The sequence below is a fragment of the Syzygium oleosum genome, unplaced genomic scaffold (genome assembly GCF_021117445.2).
Source record: "Syzygium oleosum isolate NSW1041296 unplaced genomic scaffold, Sole_v2.1 Sole_v2.01, whole genome shotgun sequence".
Taxonomy (NCBI): Eukaryota; Viridiplantae; Streptophyta; class Magnoliopsida; order Myrtales; family Myrtaceae; genus Syzygium; species Syzygium oleosum.
This window is the reverse complement of record NW_026607485.1, coordinates 26,712,758-26,729,657: the sequence shown is the minus strand read 5'-3', so window position 1 is coordinate 26,729,657 and position 16,900 is coordinate 26,712,758. Positions and strand designations below refer to the sequence as shown.

General features: G+C 44.0%; 1 protein-coding gene across 1 annotated transcript; it reads right to left on the bottom strand.

The window, feature by feature from the left end:
• Positions 1-14,721: 14,721 nt before the first annotated feature.
• Positions 14,722-16,443, bottom strand: LOC115667941 (phloretin 4'-O-glucosyltransferase-like). The gene has a single exon (XM_030589466.2). The coding sequence runs from the start codon at positions 16,393-16,395 to the stop codon at positions 15,004-15,006; it is 1,392 nt and encodes a 463-aa protein (XP_030445326.2). The 5' UTR covers positions 16,396-16,443; the 3' UTR covers positions 14,722-15,003.
• Positions 16,444-16,900: the final 457 nt, after the last annotated feature.

Genomic DNA, 16,900 nt, shown 5'->3' with positions numbered 1-16,900 from the left:
TAGATTGAACCCATTACTCTCCTAGTCTTCATGATGGGACGTTTTAACAAATCTAAACGTGGGCCAACTAGTGGCTTTCACTTTGAAGATTGGACTTCTTTTTCTTTTGTCATTGAGCAAAAGTGTTCAAAAGTAAGAAGAGGTAGCGTATCTTGGCACCCGGCATGACCTAGCCCCGGCCAGACCCGCCTGCCATGCCGATAATTAAGTAGGTCCCGCCCCGGTCCTATCCATGGTAGGCCGCCGGCGATGGACTCGTGATTTCATGTTTGGGAGGAGAGTGAGGTGGGAGTTGAGTTTTACTTTTATAAGTTTAGCCGTAACTTATTTATCGTCACGAGAAAGCATTTAATGAAATTATATTCAACTTGTAGAGACCAAACGTTAAATATCAATATACTCGTAACGAAGAGATTGCTCGAAACAAAAAAAAAAAGTCGACATGTCTAATTTGTGTACTTTTGGCATCCTAATATTGCCACATATGTGCTCGTTTTTCAATAGTAAGAGTAGGGGCTTGTGAATCACGAATCCAACGGTACTTTTGAGTGTTAAAAATCATTCCTGAGAATAAGACTCACGAATTTATAATTTTATGCATTGGAATCTACACATATACATTGATAACCAATTCAAAAGTTAACTAATTTTTTACCAAAAAAAAAAGTTAACTAATTAATTTTTAATCATCAAGCAAGGTCATTTTTTAAAGTAATGAGTCTAAACATCTAACAACGAAGAAGAATAATATATAAAAATATCTACATTAATTTTTGTCAATGAGGATAATCGTAGACACTTAATTTTTGAACTAATTTTTTACTAAAAGTAATCTCTATCAAAATCTAAATCCGAAGGTATTATTGATTTGTGCTCTGTATTTCCTACTACACCCAATTTAACCAAATTGGCGGCCGATTAGTTGGATATTATAACTTTTAACTGTGACTGTCCAATTTCGAAGGGTTTAAAAATCACGATTTTTGCAGATCTGATAATGATATCATTTAAGTCTAGTTGTGAACTGTACAATATCTCAAGAATTACTTTGATCGAAGTTTTCTTGAGGGAAATATTGTGATTTTTTATCTCGATTGTTCATTTGGCTCGATTCACAAGAATGCACATTCCCAACATTTTTTTTTTAAATTCAGACTGCATTTCTAGAGAATTTGGGTCGTGAGCTTTCTTGGGCACGAAAGTTGGGGCAATCAAACGGGTAAGGGAGAAACCGGTGGACAAAATTAAGTCAAAAGTCAAAAAAGAAAAATGCATACTTGAAATTCAAGAAAAGATTATTTTTCACAGCTTTAGGCCGGCCAACCCATGACTGCCACTGGGCAACTTGCGCAAGGCCATTTTGATCCTTAGCAAGGCCAACATAATCTTTTGGAAGACTAATTGAGCTAGGGGGTGTCAGAATAGAAACGGAAAATGAACTGAACCAAGCCGAAATTTCTTGCATTTTCGGTTCGGTTCGGTTCGATTCGGTTCAATTTTAGTTCGGATAATGAAAAAAATCACATTTATTTTTGCCGGTTCGGATTTTATCAGTTTGGTTCGATTCGGACTGAATCGAACCGTCAAAATATAAATTCACGCTAAGTTGCTTCCGACTTCACAAACCCTAAATTGAGAAGCCCTAAAATTCGTTCTCTATCTTTGGTCTCTTTCGAATCGCTCTCTATCTCTATATCTCATTACTTCTTCTCCACAAAACCTGCAAAGCGAACTCTTGGGTACTCAAGTCACAACTCCGCCGCCCATGTTGGCTCAGTGCTTGCCTAATCACCGTTGCAGTCGCCGGCAAACTCTCTGTTCATCTGCCGCCATGAACGTGCTGCGAAGGAACTCGCTCCCTTGCTATTGGCTCTCTCTCTCTCTCTCTCTCGGGTGCGTGAGTGGTTAGTGCCCATGTATGAATCTCTCTCTCTATATGCGCTCACTGTTGTGGGTGGGTTCGGCGACTCTTTCCCTAAGAAGAAGTGACAATCCGGTGACTATTCGGAGTCTGTTCACGTATGATTTCTTTTCCTTTTGTTTGTCCGGAAGAATATTTAGCTGGGAGGGTTTAGGGTTTGTGCCTTGGGAGTTCTATTGTCTCAATTTAATGATCATCCATCTCTTGTGTTCATGAATTGCACTACTTTAACAAATTTGTGAATCAAATATACTGAATGGATATTGTCTCATTGAAAAATTACATATTTTCGTGTGATGTGTATTGCAGAAATCTCTCTATTTTTCAAGTTTTGGAATTTCTTTTTGAGAGAAATTGTGCTGATTTTTCGGCTGGATTAAGTAGTTTGCTAATCTTCAAAGGTTTAATTTGTGTTCCCTGGTTTTAACTGATGGAAATTTAGCATCTTAATTAGCAGAATCGCCCAAATGAAGTAAATCCATGAGGATCTTGACTACGCGAGTGACTGTTTAGACTGAATGATTGCTCGAATGTGCGAGCATTGGGAAGGTGTGAAAAGATTGATTTCTTTTCCATTATTGCCATTATCCTATGTTTTTTTCTTGAATCCGTTTTGCTTCGGCTTGTTTATGTTTTTTTTTTTGGTCGAATTCAGCTTTAAATCTCTCTAGCTCTTTGCTCTTTTGCTTTGCTCTGGTTTGTTACTGGTTCACACTCCTCAATATCAAGGAAGGTGAAAAGATTGATTTCTTTTCCATTATTGCCACGTCCTATGTTTTTTTCTTGAATCCGTTTTGCTTCGGCTTGTTTATGTTTTTTTTTGGGTCGAATTCGGCTTGTTTATGTTGAATAGGTTATTTCACATGGGAGTATGATGCGAAGCATGTAATGGTTGTTTACGATAGAGATGATTGGTAAATGTATGACAGTAAGACAAATAAGAGGAAACTTCCTTCATTAGCATATCAAGGATAAAATTACCAAAACGGTCATAAACCTATTATGATTGTGCTGATTCAATCCTAAACATTTTTTTTGTCAATTCAGTCCTAAACCTTTTGTATTTGTGACAATTCGATCCATTCGATCAATTTTGGCGGTTTTGGGGTGGGCCATTATTTTTCTAGCCGACGTCGTAATTTTTATATATAAATTTTATTTATTTCGAATTTTTTTTTTTTTTTTTTCTTTTCTTCTTCCCTTTGGTAAGCTTAGGGCGGCATTGTGGTGTCACGCTGCATTTGTGAGGGCGAGCCTCGACCTTGGTCGCCCGCCAAGATCGGTCGAGCAGCGGCCATGGCAAGGCCATACGGCCTCGCCTAGATTTGTGGCGAGGCACTCGGCTCTACCATGGCCGACCTCACTGCGTCGGAGTCGGCAGGCGGCCATGGTGAGGCCGCTTAGCCTCCTCCCGTCCGGGCGAGGTTGAGTGGCCTCGCCATAGCCGCTACTCGCCCTCGTTGTTGCCACGGATCCGGGCGACGGCGAGGTGAGTGGCCATGGCGACCCGTAGCAGATGAGGTCGAGCGGCCTTTTGGTACAACCTGCCTATTGGGGGAGGTCGCGTAAGGCCAACCTCGGCCCTCGATGGCGAGGTCGAGGCTCACCCTCGCTAGGCCGGCGAGGGGCCTCACCAATGGCCTGTCATCCTTGGCCGGTCACCCGATCGGCCGCGAGGGAAAGAAGAAAAGGAAAAAAATATAAAAAATCGAAAAAAATATTTAAAAATTGCCATGTCAGCGTCGGCAAGAGGGCCAGCGTCGGCTAGCGTCCACGTTAGTGCCGACTAGTTAAAATTGACCGGATGGACTGAATTAACAAAAAAAAAGATTTATGATTGAATTGACATAATTACAATAGGTTTAGGACTGTTTTTGTAATTTTCTCCATATCAAGCATACTTTGACAAGTTTTGATAAATTGACGCATCCACTTAAATCATATATATTGATTTGACACATTATATCTTATTGTAATAATAATTTCAGTTTCTAACTGTCCTAGATAAAATGATTGATAGATGTCTTCAACGAGTGAGTCTTCTAGTACAAATAGGAGGAGGATGAGATTTTTTGTGTGAGAATACTTTAACAAGACAAACAATAGCCAAGACAAAGCCGAATGTTTATATTGTGGGGGCTCTTATTGATTGTTTCAGTAGTCAAGGGACTAGTGCGATGTGTAATCAATTAGGTAGATGTAAGAAATATCCATATGTGAACATGGAGAAAAGGCAAAAAATGCTTTGGATCAACTTGTTGGGGGTAGTTCTAGTTCATTTGGTCCATGAAAATTGGACCAAGATGCTAGTCAAAAAGGCCTAGTGGGCAAGTTTATTATTGGTGAATTACCTTTCAAGTTTGTAAAAAATGAGGGATTATGGCAATTCGTGAGTAGAATCAAGCCGAAGTTTTTAATCCCCTCATGAAACACATTGAGGCATAACTGTTATGAGTTATACTTGGAGGAAAGAAGCAAATTGAAAAAATATTTTTCCGATACATCTCCAAGGGTTTGTCTCACAACTGACACATGGACCTCTTGTTAAAATTTGAGTTACATGTGTCTCACTACTCATTTTGTAGATGCTGATTGGAAGTTGCAAAATAAAATTTTGAATTTCTGTCAAGTTTCGGGATATTCTACTGTGATAATAGGAAAAACGGTTGAGAAATGCTTGACTGGTTGGGGGATTAAAAATATTTTTTCTATCACCATGGATAATGCAAGCTCAAATGACTTAGAAGTTTAATACTTGAAAAAGAGACTTAACTCTTGGAACACTCTAATATTGACAGGTGAGTTACTCCACGTGAGATGTAGTGCTCACATATTGAGTTTAATTGTGAGAGAGGGTTTGAAAGATATAGATGATTCCATTATTAGAATACGCTCAGCTGTACGTTATGTGAAGTCTTCTTTTGCAATGCTACAACGGTTTAAGAGGTGCATTGAGTTAGAAAATATCGAGTCCAAGACTCTTGTATGTTTGGATGTGGAGACTCATTGTAACTCAACATGCATAATGTTGGAAGGGGCTTTGAAGCTTCAAAAGGCTTTTATCTTATTAGATATTCAAGATAGCAAATTTGTTGAAAAGCTTTCCAAGGTGAGTGGGTTGTCTACTAGTGATGATTGGGAATATACCCGTCGGTTTCTTCCTTTCTTGAAGTTGTTATATGATACAACTTTAAAAGTATCGGGTTCTTCTTACGTCACTAGTAATGATATGGCGAAAAATGTCTATGGGGTTCATGCGATGATTGACAAATATTGTAAGAATGAGGACATAATGTTTGCAGAATGAAGACCAAATTCAATAAGTATTTTGGCAATGTGAACAACATCAATCTAACATGGTTCATTGCCTGCATACTCGACCCTCAAATATTGCATATTTGAGATTGAATCGATTGATTATTTAGCAAATTATTTTTCACTCTACGAGGCAAATATACGTATGTTCATGATTCAAAGTAATAGAGATGCACATATAAACTCAGTGACCGACGAAGAATTTGTTTGATAGTCCTTCTCAATGAGTACAAAATTGTTACTTTAAATTAATGTATGCGAACTCACATTAACTATCTTAATAATAAATAATTGTACCAATAATGGAAGCAAATTTGGACTTGGCTTCGACTCGTGGAGGTTCACGCCAAAACGAAAGTCTCATCAATAATTATTTAAAAAGAAAAAGAAAAAGCATATAGTACACTCTTACCAAATGTTCTTCATTCATTTAAGAAGAAGACTATTCTCTGTTGGCTTTCACCAAATGGCTCAATCCACCATCTGCCATCAAGAGTTGCACGGTTGTGTGGTTTAAAAGAAAAGAAGGGAGAGAATCGGGGGAGTTTGAAAATAAAGAGGTGGGACGATTTATTTTCACGGTGAGATTAAGATAAAAAAAATTTAGATTAATTACGCCATTGCTTGTGAATTTTGAAAAATTTTGCATTTGTGAAATCTAATGAGACTGTTCCTTCATTTGCGCATGAAGCTTTTGTAAAACATGGCGCATCCATGGACTATATGGTTTTGATTTATACAAAAAAAAATAAAAAAAGATATTACAAGCATAGCTATATTTCTAACATGGTACGTCAGTCATTGTACGAGTACACGAGAGTTGTCCCACAATATTAAAGAAAATGAAATGTTGTACAAGAGAAAGAGTAACCACGCAAATTCGTAGGTGGGTCCCTAAAATTAAAAAAAGAAGAAGGGAAGATCCCAATCATTCATCCTTTATCACCTCCGCAATCACAGCACTTCACGCATGGGGTCCATTTTCCAATTATTCATCTTTAGCGATGACCCTCAAATTTACAAGCCTCTATGAACTCCCACGCTCGCTTTTGGTCCTCGGCAGTCGGCCTTTTGTCTATACCAACGATGACGTCACCCTCGCCGGTGCCCGCCGTGATTCAACCCACTCTGCGACCTCCTAGCAAGCGCATGAGTGAGACACGAATGCTTTAACATACACCATAAACCCTGGCCCTCATTGAAACCACGAACCTCTTGTTTCCCGTCGAAGTTTAAGATGGAAGAAGATATAACTATCGAGTATTTCATATTTCATTACTACCAATATGGATAATTGAAAAGAATCAAGACATCATAATTCTTCTGTACCTGAGAAATGTTTTTACCATTGGTGGCAGATCCTGTTGGAGAAAGATACGATTTTATCTTTAACCTTAATTTGAATTAATTCAATCAAGGATACTCGAAGATAAAGTAGGAGAGTGTAAGCGTTGTAATCTTGCTTATTCTTTCCTTTTTGTATGATAAATGCATATATGTACAAAGTGAAGGTAAAGAAAAGAGAAGATGAAAAATTGCCCCAAAATACGTCTTCGTCGTTCTTGTTTTACCGGCGTGGTATCGGAGCGCAGGTTTTGATCGCTTGGGAGTGCTGTACGTCAATCATCGACTACGGCGGTCCAGCTGCGTCGTCCGCGCGCGTCTTACCCAATCTTCTTCATCTTTGATGCGCGATTAAACTTGGATCCATGTCGGATCGAACCCTACGGAACAATGATTCCCCATCGAACCGGGGGATCGACCACAGAAGCTCTTTTGGAGAATCGATTGCCAAAGTTAACTCGATTCTCACTCGCCCAGCAAAGCGAACCCTCCTCTTCCATCACCAACACAGCGAGAATGATGCGGTTTCTTCTCAGTTGCGATTAAATTGGATTGAGCCAACTATGGATTGTGGTCTCGGGTTGTCGAGATGTACATCCCGAAGCAAAGACAAACTAGGATATATCAACGGAGACTTTCCTCGGCCGGCTTTGCCTACGAGATCCTGGCTTTCGAAGTGGAAAACGAGAAGACTTGTTTGCGTGAAAGGATGGCTTATCAACTCCATGGATCCGGCATTGATTGGCAATTTCATTCGCTTCCCAACAAGCCGAAATCTATTTGGGATGCGATTGCAGCGACTTTCTTTGGCCAGACATGCCTCCGGGTTTATGACTTGAAGGCGTGTTGCTCGGATGCGACAAGGAGGAGAATCAATTGAGGCATACTACAACAACTGCGGGGGTTTGTGGAGAGAAATTGATTTTAGTGCCGGGTCGATGATTTGCCACTGTTGATATCGAGCGACATAATTCGGCTATTCAAGAAGATCGGGTCTATATCTTCCTTGACGGGTTGGATGGCCGCTTGGATAAAGTTCGAGCGGACGTGCTTCAAATGCGACCTTTTCCCACGAGTTGGCGAGGCCTATGCTCGTGTCAAAACGAGGAAGACATACGCGAGTGTGATGCTAGCACACGAAGATACCACCACACATGCTGCTGGCTATGGTGTCTCGAGGAGGCAAGGCGGGAATGCGGATCTTCGACCGAACTCGGGACATACCAACATTACAAATGACAAAGCGGGTGGTTTGACAAGAGGAGGTCGGCCAAGGTGGAGCATTGAGAAACAAACCTTCCTCGACAGGTAGTTGGAGGTTGCTCTAATTGTGGGAGTGCAAAGCATGCCGGAGATGTGTTTCAAATTGATTGGGTATCCTAATTGGTGGAAGGAGCTGAAAGCACGCAAACAAGTAGAGATTGCAACGAATGGTGAAACAGGGAAGGCATCACTTGTTCGCGGGAGGCTCGGCTATCACGATGCCACGGGTAGAATCAAGACAGGTGAATCAATCACTTTGGAGGTGAAGGTAATTATGGTCATGCTTTCATTAGTAATTCTCGAGATAAATGTAGTCAATGGATTATTGACTTAGGTGCAACAGATTATATGACCTTCACAACTGAGATGATTTTGTCGGTTATACTAAACCTAGGCGGCAGAATATTTCAAATGCTAATGGAATTGTATATCCAGTGACCGAGACCAAAACTGTTGCTATTTCCTCTTCTATATCACTATTGAATACTTTACTTGTACCATCTTTGTCCACGAAATTAATATGAGTGGGGCAAGCGCTGAAGATTTGAATTGTGTTATCTTGATGTATCCACAATTTTGTCTTTTTCGGGATATTCTCACGAAGGAGATAATTGGGCGTGGTACTAAGAGAGCTCTATTATTTGGATGACTTCAGTTATGGGAGGGTGCACCAAGTGCGAGGCTTATCTAGTAGCAAAGAGAAGCAAATCTAGCTATGGCATCGCCGGTGGGGCATCCTTCATTTGGCTATATGAAACATTTACTTCTGAATTATTTTCTAATTTACAGATTCCAGTTTTCAATGTCGAGACTTGTATTTTGGCCAAAAGCCATTGTGTGCCATTTCCAATCGGTTTGAATAAGAGTAGCGTTGCGTTTTCCTTAGTCTATTCGATGTTTGGGGGCCTTCTCCAATTCTCTGAGTTTCGGGATATCGCTGGTTTGTTATATTTGTGGATGATTGCACGAGAATGACTTGGCTCTATTTCTTGAAACATAAGGATGAGGTGGCTAATGTTTTTGGGTGTTTCATAAAATGGTGCAAACACGGTTTGGTGGAAAGTTACAAATTTTAAGAAGTGATAATAGTGGAGAGTACATTAATGCGCGGCTTAAGGACTATTTTCAAGAACATGGTCTATTGCATGAGACGTCATGTGCTCACACACCACACGAGAATGGAGTAGCGGAGCGGAAGAACGGAACATATTTTAGAAATTGCTCATGCCCTTCTCCTTTGAAGGTCACGTTCCTAAACGTTTGCGGACAATGCGGTTGCGACGCTATTCACCTCCTAAGCCGAATGCCATCCAAGGTATTGGATTTCAAGACACCTCTGCAAGTCTTTGTCTACATGCTACCTTACCATCTTGTCTTGCTTATTTCCCCTTAAGTATTCGGGTGTGTTGCTTATGTCCATATTTCAAAGACTCACCGAACCAAACTCCATCCCTGTGCGGTTCGATGTGTTTTCTTGGGATATGGTACACATTAGAAGGGTTATCGTTGCTATCATCCGGCTACTAAAAGAACCTATGTAACAATGGATGTCATGTTTGTTGACTCAAATTTTTTCTATCCGAGCACCAATTCTTCCTTTCAGGGGGAGATAGAGGAAGAAAGTGTGAATTGGTGGCAAGTTGGTGGTGTCATGTCTGGAGGACGGAAGGAAGCGCAAAGGTGCAGCCCATAAATGAGCAACAACCGTGAGAATATCGCGAGAAAATGAAAAGCAACTAGTGGAAAATTGTCACGCCCCGCACCTGCTCGAGCGCGCGATCATCCCATGCGATGGTCGATCATTGAGTACGACGTCCCGGGACGCGTCGCCCATGACCAACCCAAACATCGAGAGATTAGGCACGCGGCAAATAGAAACAACCAGGACAATTAATAATGACAAGGGGTAACAATAGCACAAAACAATAAGCGTAATTCTTACACTTGGCAAATACATACAATGCTCATCAAAGGGACAATGGTTCGCGAACTTAACTCCTCTACAAAAACTCAAAATACGGGACACTCGACCCGTCCTCGATCTCACGAGACACCCTTACCGGCGTCTCCCATCACTTACGGTCGCGGATCGAAATGGTTATATAATAACCGTGAGAACGAGTCTCAATAAGCAACCCCATACCCCGTAGGCCAATGCGTACCTAGACAAGTCGTACATGCAATCTACCCCATAACATATAAAATAAAATCGCATCCTTATACTTACCTCACCATCGAACCCATGTAAACTCTGCACGTTAGTCAAATCGCGACAAGACAATAATACTAACTACGCAACATATCACGATCAATCAAACGCCAACCACTGTGGCACTCAATCAATCCCACCAATTCAATCACACATTCAATTGCTTGATCCCTCCGGTTCAATCAATTCAATCACACAACTCGCATCGTGGTCGAACAACTTTCCACGACCTCCCAGGTCCTTTCACCTTGCCGCGCCCGCTGCGCCTCGGGCCCAATCTCACGGCCGCGCCCTTCGCCTCGAGGCTCGGCCCTCGAGATCAAGCCGGGCTCGGTCCGTGTAACCACGCCTCGGGACATTTTTCCCTTCCATTGACCGCGTAACCTACGCCTCGGGTGCAGTCATGCCTTTCTCGCCACACCCGTAACCTCGCCTCGGGTTAGCGGCCACTCCCGATCAATCCGGGCTTTTCTCATGCACATGCACCACAACACATCGAAATTCTCACAAGCCGTACCAATTAAATTCAAGGCATGCTCACCACAATATTCCACCAACCCGACCTTAATCGGTTACATTCATTATCAATTCCACTTCACCACGATAAGCCGATCATTGACTCACACAATAGCCACAAATATACACCTCAATCATCCCAATTTCAAATCACAAGTTCGCGATTCGACATTCAAGTCAACGTTCATTCAGTTAATCGATTCGCATGGCACGACAATTATCTCGATCAATCCCTAGATTAGCCACACAATTACCGCCACAATAATTCACAAATTGAGCACAATCGGTCAAATTAGCCCATGCCTAATTTAATTCCTAACCGATGCAAGCCTTGTCTGTAAATGCAAAAAATACGTAGTCACAAATAAGGAATAGGAAGTCACTTACTTGGTTTTGGCGGAGAAAATCGGCTCGGGCCTAAAATGGCCCAGGTGAACAGTGTCTCACTCGGCACGGGCAAGGGCGCGACGGGCGCGGGGCTCGGCCATGGCGCTCGGCCATGGGCACAGCCCTCGGCCACGGGCACAAGGCGCGGCACGGGCACGGGCACGGGCGCGGCAGCGGGCACGAGCACGGGCGCGGCAGCGGGCGCGGGCGTGGGCAACGGGCGCGACAGCGGCTTGGTCACGGTCCGAGCTGGTCGGCCGGGGCTAGCTGGCTGGTCGGGGCGGCGACCAGCGGCGGCGGTGACGCGGCGGCGACGGCCAGGCGTGGCGGCAGCGTGCTGGGAGGAGAGGCCAGTCGGGTGAGAGAAAGAGAGACAGAGAACGAGAGGGAGGGAGAGGAAGAGGAGGAGAGGGGAGACGGAGGCTGAGGGAGGCAGCGGACCGGCGGCGGCGGCGACGGTCGGCTAGCTGCACGGCGGAGCGGCGGCGGCGAGCTGGCGACGCGGCGCGGCGAGCTGGCGACGCGGCGCGGCGAGCTGGCTCGGCTCGGGCAGAACCGAACAGGGAGGAGACCGGGGAGGGGAGAGGCAAGGGGTTGGCGGCTGGTCTCGCGGCGTCGACGGGGCGGAGGCGGTGGCTGGGCGATGCGCCGGCGAGCTGGGCAGGCGCCGGGGTGACGAGTAGCGGCGGCAAGCTCGCTGCGCTGCTGCGCGCGCCCCGCGGGCAAGCCGGCGAGGGGCGATCAGGGCGGCTGGCGAACGGCGCGACGGCGGCGGAGCTTGCGGGCGACGGTGGCAGGGCGGCACGACACGACGGTGGGCTCGAGCGGCGGTCGGCGAGCAGAACCGGAACGGACGGAGACAGTCGGGCCGAAGAAGAAGAAGAAGAAGAAGAAGAAGAGAAAGAAGAAGAGAAAGGAAGAGGAGAGAAGAGAGAGAGAGAGAGTGTCAGAAGGGGAAGGGGTTGGTCTGCTTGGGGAATGGGCGTGGACAGGACGCATGCAGAGGAGACGTGCGGCCAGAAGAAAAGAAAGGAGAGAGAGAGAGAGAGAGAGAGAGAGAGAGAAACGTGCGCGGGGAAGGGGACGGGCGGCGCGGCAGAGGAGAGAGGAGAGAAGAGAGAGAGAAAAAGTTAATATTTATCCTCGAGCGCGAATTAACGGACACGGTTCAAAGCTAAATATCGATTTAACGGTCCGCGATTGAAATATTAAATGCGATCAGATGGCCGACATTAAGCAAGAAAGCGATTCTGCCGTCAAAAATAAGCGCCATATATAAAAAGGAACGAAAGGCGAATTAATTAAATCAAACTATAGCGAGGGGTTTACTAGTCAAATTACGCACCAGGTCAAAAACTCCCATTTTTCCAATTTGTTACTGACAATCTCCCAGCTGGCTATGATAATATTGACCAGTCCAATTTATTTAGATCCGAAACTCGAAAATCATTGCCAAGTTCGAGGTCTAAATATGACTGACCAAATTCGATCGAATGCGATTCTAGCGAAATCTCAAGATTTAAAAATAATAGCAGGGAGTGATCGGTTCCGGGCGAGATTTTTGCTTATATAAGCGCTGTGACGAAATACCCGTTTTATAAATCCCAAAAATGGGCCAAAATTCGGAATGTCACAAAAATGGTGACAATGAGCAAGCTCTGCAATCGATAGTTATGGATGTATAAGAACCGAAATATATAAGAACATTGAGAACCAAATATACAAAATCCCCTCTCTCTTGACACCCAAATCGACTCATCTCACGAGAATATCCACGAGGTAATTTTCTCTACTACTCCATCTTGTTTGCTTGATGATTTTGATATATACGTGGGATATAAGTTATCAAACGAGGACATAATAGGGGCAAGCCTCCTGTACCGATACTCACCTGATGTTGGGGGAAGAAATCCAAGTACCTATTGCAAACTATGTTTCGACGAGGATACTATCAGAACCATTGAAGGCGTTTGTGTTGAATGTATCTTGAGTTCACATCCAGTGGGATGCAAGAGGCTTTGGAAGATCCTAAGTGGGTTCAGGCGATGGAGGAGGAAATGGAGGCGTTGCAAAAGAATAAGACTTGGAAGTTGATGAAGTTACCGAAGGGAAGAAGATGGTGGGGTGTAAATGGGTCTTCACGGTTAAGTATATAGGGGATGGTTCCGTCCGAGAGATACAAAGCACGGCTAGTAAGCGAAGGGATACACGAGACATATGGGGTAGACTATCAAAGAGGCGTTTTCCCACAGTCGCAAAACTTAACCTTGTTCGGGTCTTCTTTGTCTTTAGCGGCGAATCTAGATTGGCCCTTTGCATCGGTTTGATGTCAAGAATGCGTTCCTTCATGGCGATGCGAAGAAGAAATTTATATGGATATTCCAGCTTTGGGTACACTTTTCCTTCACGGCTGGATTGGTGCAAGCTAGAACGATCTTTATATGGATTGAAACAATCACCCCGTGCTTGGTTTGGCCGGTTTAGTGCGGCAATGAAGAAATATGGGTACATTCACGGTGGTGCGAGATCACACATTATTCTTAAGGCGTTGTTAGGAAAAAATAAGCTGTATTGATTATCTATGTTGATAGTATGATTATTACAGGGATGATTCAGAGGAAATCTCTAAACTCCAAGAAAGACTGTCGTCAGAATTTGAGATGAAAAACCTAGGGGGACTTAAGTACTTCCTAGGAATAGAAGTGGCACGATCTAAAGGTGGAATATTTCTCTCACAAAGGAAGTACGTGTTGGACTTATTAGCGGAAGTGGGGATGCTAGATTGTAAGCCCAGACACTCCGGTTATGCGGAACCATAGACTTGGGAGGATCCATATCAGATACCAACTAACAAAGAAAGGTATCAAGGTTGGTGAGAAAATTAATTTATACGCCATATATCGACACTGATATTGCTTATCTTGTGAGTGTTGTTGGTCAATTCATGCATGCCCTAGTGAAGATCATATGGATCTTTGTGATAAGAATCTTGCGCTACTTGAAGGGAGCTCCAGGAAGAGGAATTCGTTTTTTGAAGAATGGACACCTTGAAATTGAGGGGTTTATGGATGCTGGGGTGGGAGTGTGTCTAATAGGAGGTCAACTTCAGGATATTTTACTTTTGTCAGAGGAAACTTAGTTACTTGGAGGAGCAAGAAGCAAAATATTGTAGCATTATCAAGTGCGGAAGCGGAATTCGAGGGAATGCACAAGGTCTTTGCGAACTTCTATGGCTTAAGAGATTAATGACGGAACTTGGTTATACTCCTATGTCAGAGATGAAGTTGTTTTGCGACAACAAGGCGACCATCGATATATCTCATAATCCTGTTTAGCATGATCGTACAAAACATATTGAAGTAGATTGCCATTTCATTAAGCTTACCAAGGTGGTTCGGTTTCCGTATGTAAAATCGGAAGATCAGGCTGCGGATATACTAACGAAGGCTTTATCGAGTAGGATCTTTTACAATTCACTTGACAAGTTGGGCATCCAAGATATCTATGCACCAGACTTGATGGGGAGTGTTGGAGAAAGATACGATTTTATCTTTAACCTTGATTTGAATTGATTCAATCAGGATCTTTCGGAGATAAAGTAGGAGAGTGTAATCGTTATAATCTTGCTTATTCTTTCCGTTTTTGTATGATAAATGCATATATGTACAAAGTGAAAGTAGAGAAAAAGAGAAGATGAAAAAATTACCCCAAAATACGTCTTTATCGTTCTTGTTTCTCAACGGATCCTACCATCAAGACTCAAGACTTAGCAACAGAAGATATGATGGGCTGAAATAGAAGAAATATGGGGCGACACTTTTAAACGAGTAGAGATTTCTCAGCATCTCTCCAGTCCACAATGCAGAATGGGAAAGGATAAAACAGAGAAAATGACACCTAGATAGGACAAAAATTGTCCAAAACAACAAAGCTACGACTCCATGCCCAAATGAAGTATACATAAAAGCCATAAACATGTGCATTCGCTAAAAGTCCCTCAAGAAAACGCCAAGAAAGCACTACGTTTGCTGCTGACACCATAGATTATTCACTTGGACGCTTCTATGACCTCGTCCACAAAGGCCCTAAGGTTCTTGTCCGAAGACCCACCATCCTTCACAGCCTCCCTTGCCAAATCCCTAAATTTCTGGGCATTCCTTCTCATCTCTTCCCCCTCCTTTCCATCTCCCACCACCAACTCCAAGCACCTCCTTATCTCGCCGCTGTCCACCATGCCTTGCTCGTTGGGGGTCACCTTCACTCCGGTCCTCCACACGTCTGTGACGAGCTTCGCGTTCGTCTGCTGATCGCTCCACTGCGGGAACGCCACCACTGGTACCCCGCAGACCAAGCTCTCCGACGTTGAGTTCCACCCGCAGTGTGTCACGAAGCACACTATCGAAGGGTGCGATAGAACCTCTACTTGCGAGCACCACGGCACTATCATCCCTAGGTTTTCTAGTTCGTCTTTGAAGCTCAATATATCCTCCTCTCTCTCTTCTTTCCCGCTTTCCCGGATGACCCACAAGAACGGCCGGCCAGCCTCTACGAGTGCCCGTGCCATTTCCTCCTTCTGCGGCTTCGATAGCACAGCGATGCTCCCAAACGACACGTAGATCACCGAAGCCTTTGGCTTCGTGTCCAGCCACTCGATGTAGCCACTCGAGCTCTTGAAGAGATCGCCTCCGAAGGAAGTGTCCGCTGGATCTTGCCCGTCCAAAAATGCAGAGGGGATCAGCGGCCCAATCCCAATCACCTCAAACTTATCGATGGCCTGTATGGCGTCTGGTTCCAGTGCATCGAAGGTGTTTGCCAGCACCCTTGGATTGGCCTCCTCAAGGAGTACCTCGAAATGACGTTGGAAAATCGGGAGGCTGAAGTTGTACTCATTTTTAGCATTGCAAAAGGAGGGTATGTCGCAGGCCATGAGAGGCGGCAACCCAGGCAATTGGATTGGCACCGAAGGATTGTCTCCCGTGCTTCGAATAAGATCCCCGTAGCCATGGAAGTAATAATAGTAGAAGTCCAAAACAGCAGCCGGTTGAATCCAAACGAGCGTCGAAGGAATGCCATGAGAACGAGCGACGTCGGCAGCCCACGGAAGGAGGATGGTGTAGAATACACCCAAGAATTGCCGACCGTTCTCATGGTTAGAGGCAATGAGGTCACTTAAAGTCTCCGGTCCTCGTCGTTTGAGCTCGTCCATGTATACCTCGAGATCGTCCCCTTCGTTGAGACCGTCGTCATAGCCATCAGAGAAGCTGGCGAAGGATAGCCCCTCGGGCGGAGATTTCGACTCGGCCATGCCGTGGCAGGCACGAATGGCGGTGGCGAAGGTCACCCGAGCGCCAACACGCACGAGACGCTTGGCGAATTGGAGGGAAGGGTTTATGTGGCCTTGACCGGGGAAGGTCACGAGGAGGAAGTGTGGAGGTGCCATGGACGAGGTTTGAAGAAATTCTTTGAAGATAAGTGGTATGTGGATGTGAGAGGATTGACGAGGAGATTAAGGTGGAGACTGTCCAATATAAATAGGGATTGTGTATGAAATAATTACGTCTTGGCTGACGAATTAGTCTTGATTGATTTGCTCTCTCTGGGGGACGTAAGCAAACATTAAAAAACTGCGTACTTCCGTCATTTATTAGGATGTCAATTATTAGGGTTCAGATTTATTTCCGTCATTGGGTCACATAACGAATTAAGATGTCAATTATTAGGGTTCAGATTTATTTCCAGCATTGGGTCACGTGACGAATTAAGATGTCAATTATTAGGATTCAGATTTATTTCAAAGATGAATTGAGAATTTTTTTTTTTTAAAAGAAGAACATGTTGAGTACATAGATAATTTATCTCTATCTCTCCACCCGATTTCGCCATACACGAGACATCTCTTATTTTTGATACATCAGACAAGCATAATAACGAAGAACACAAATTCA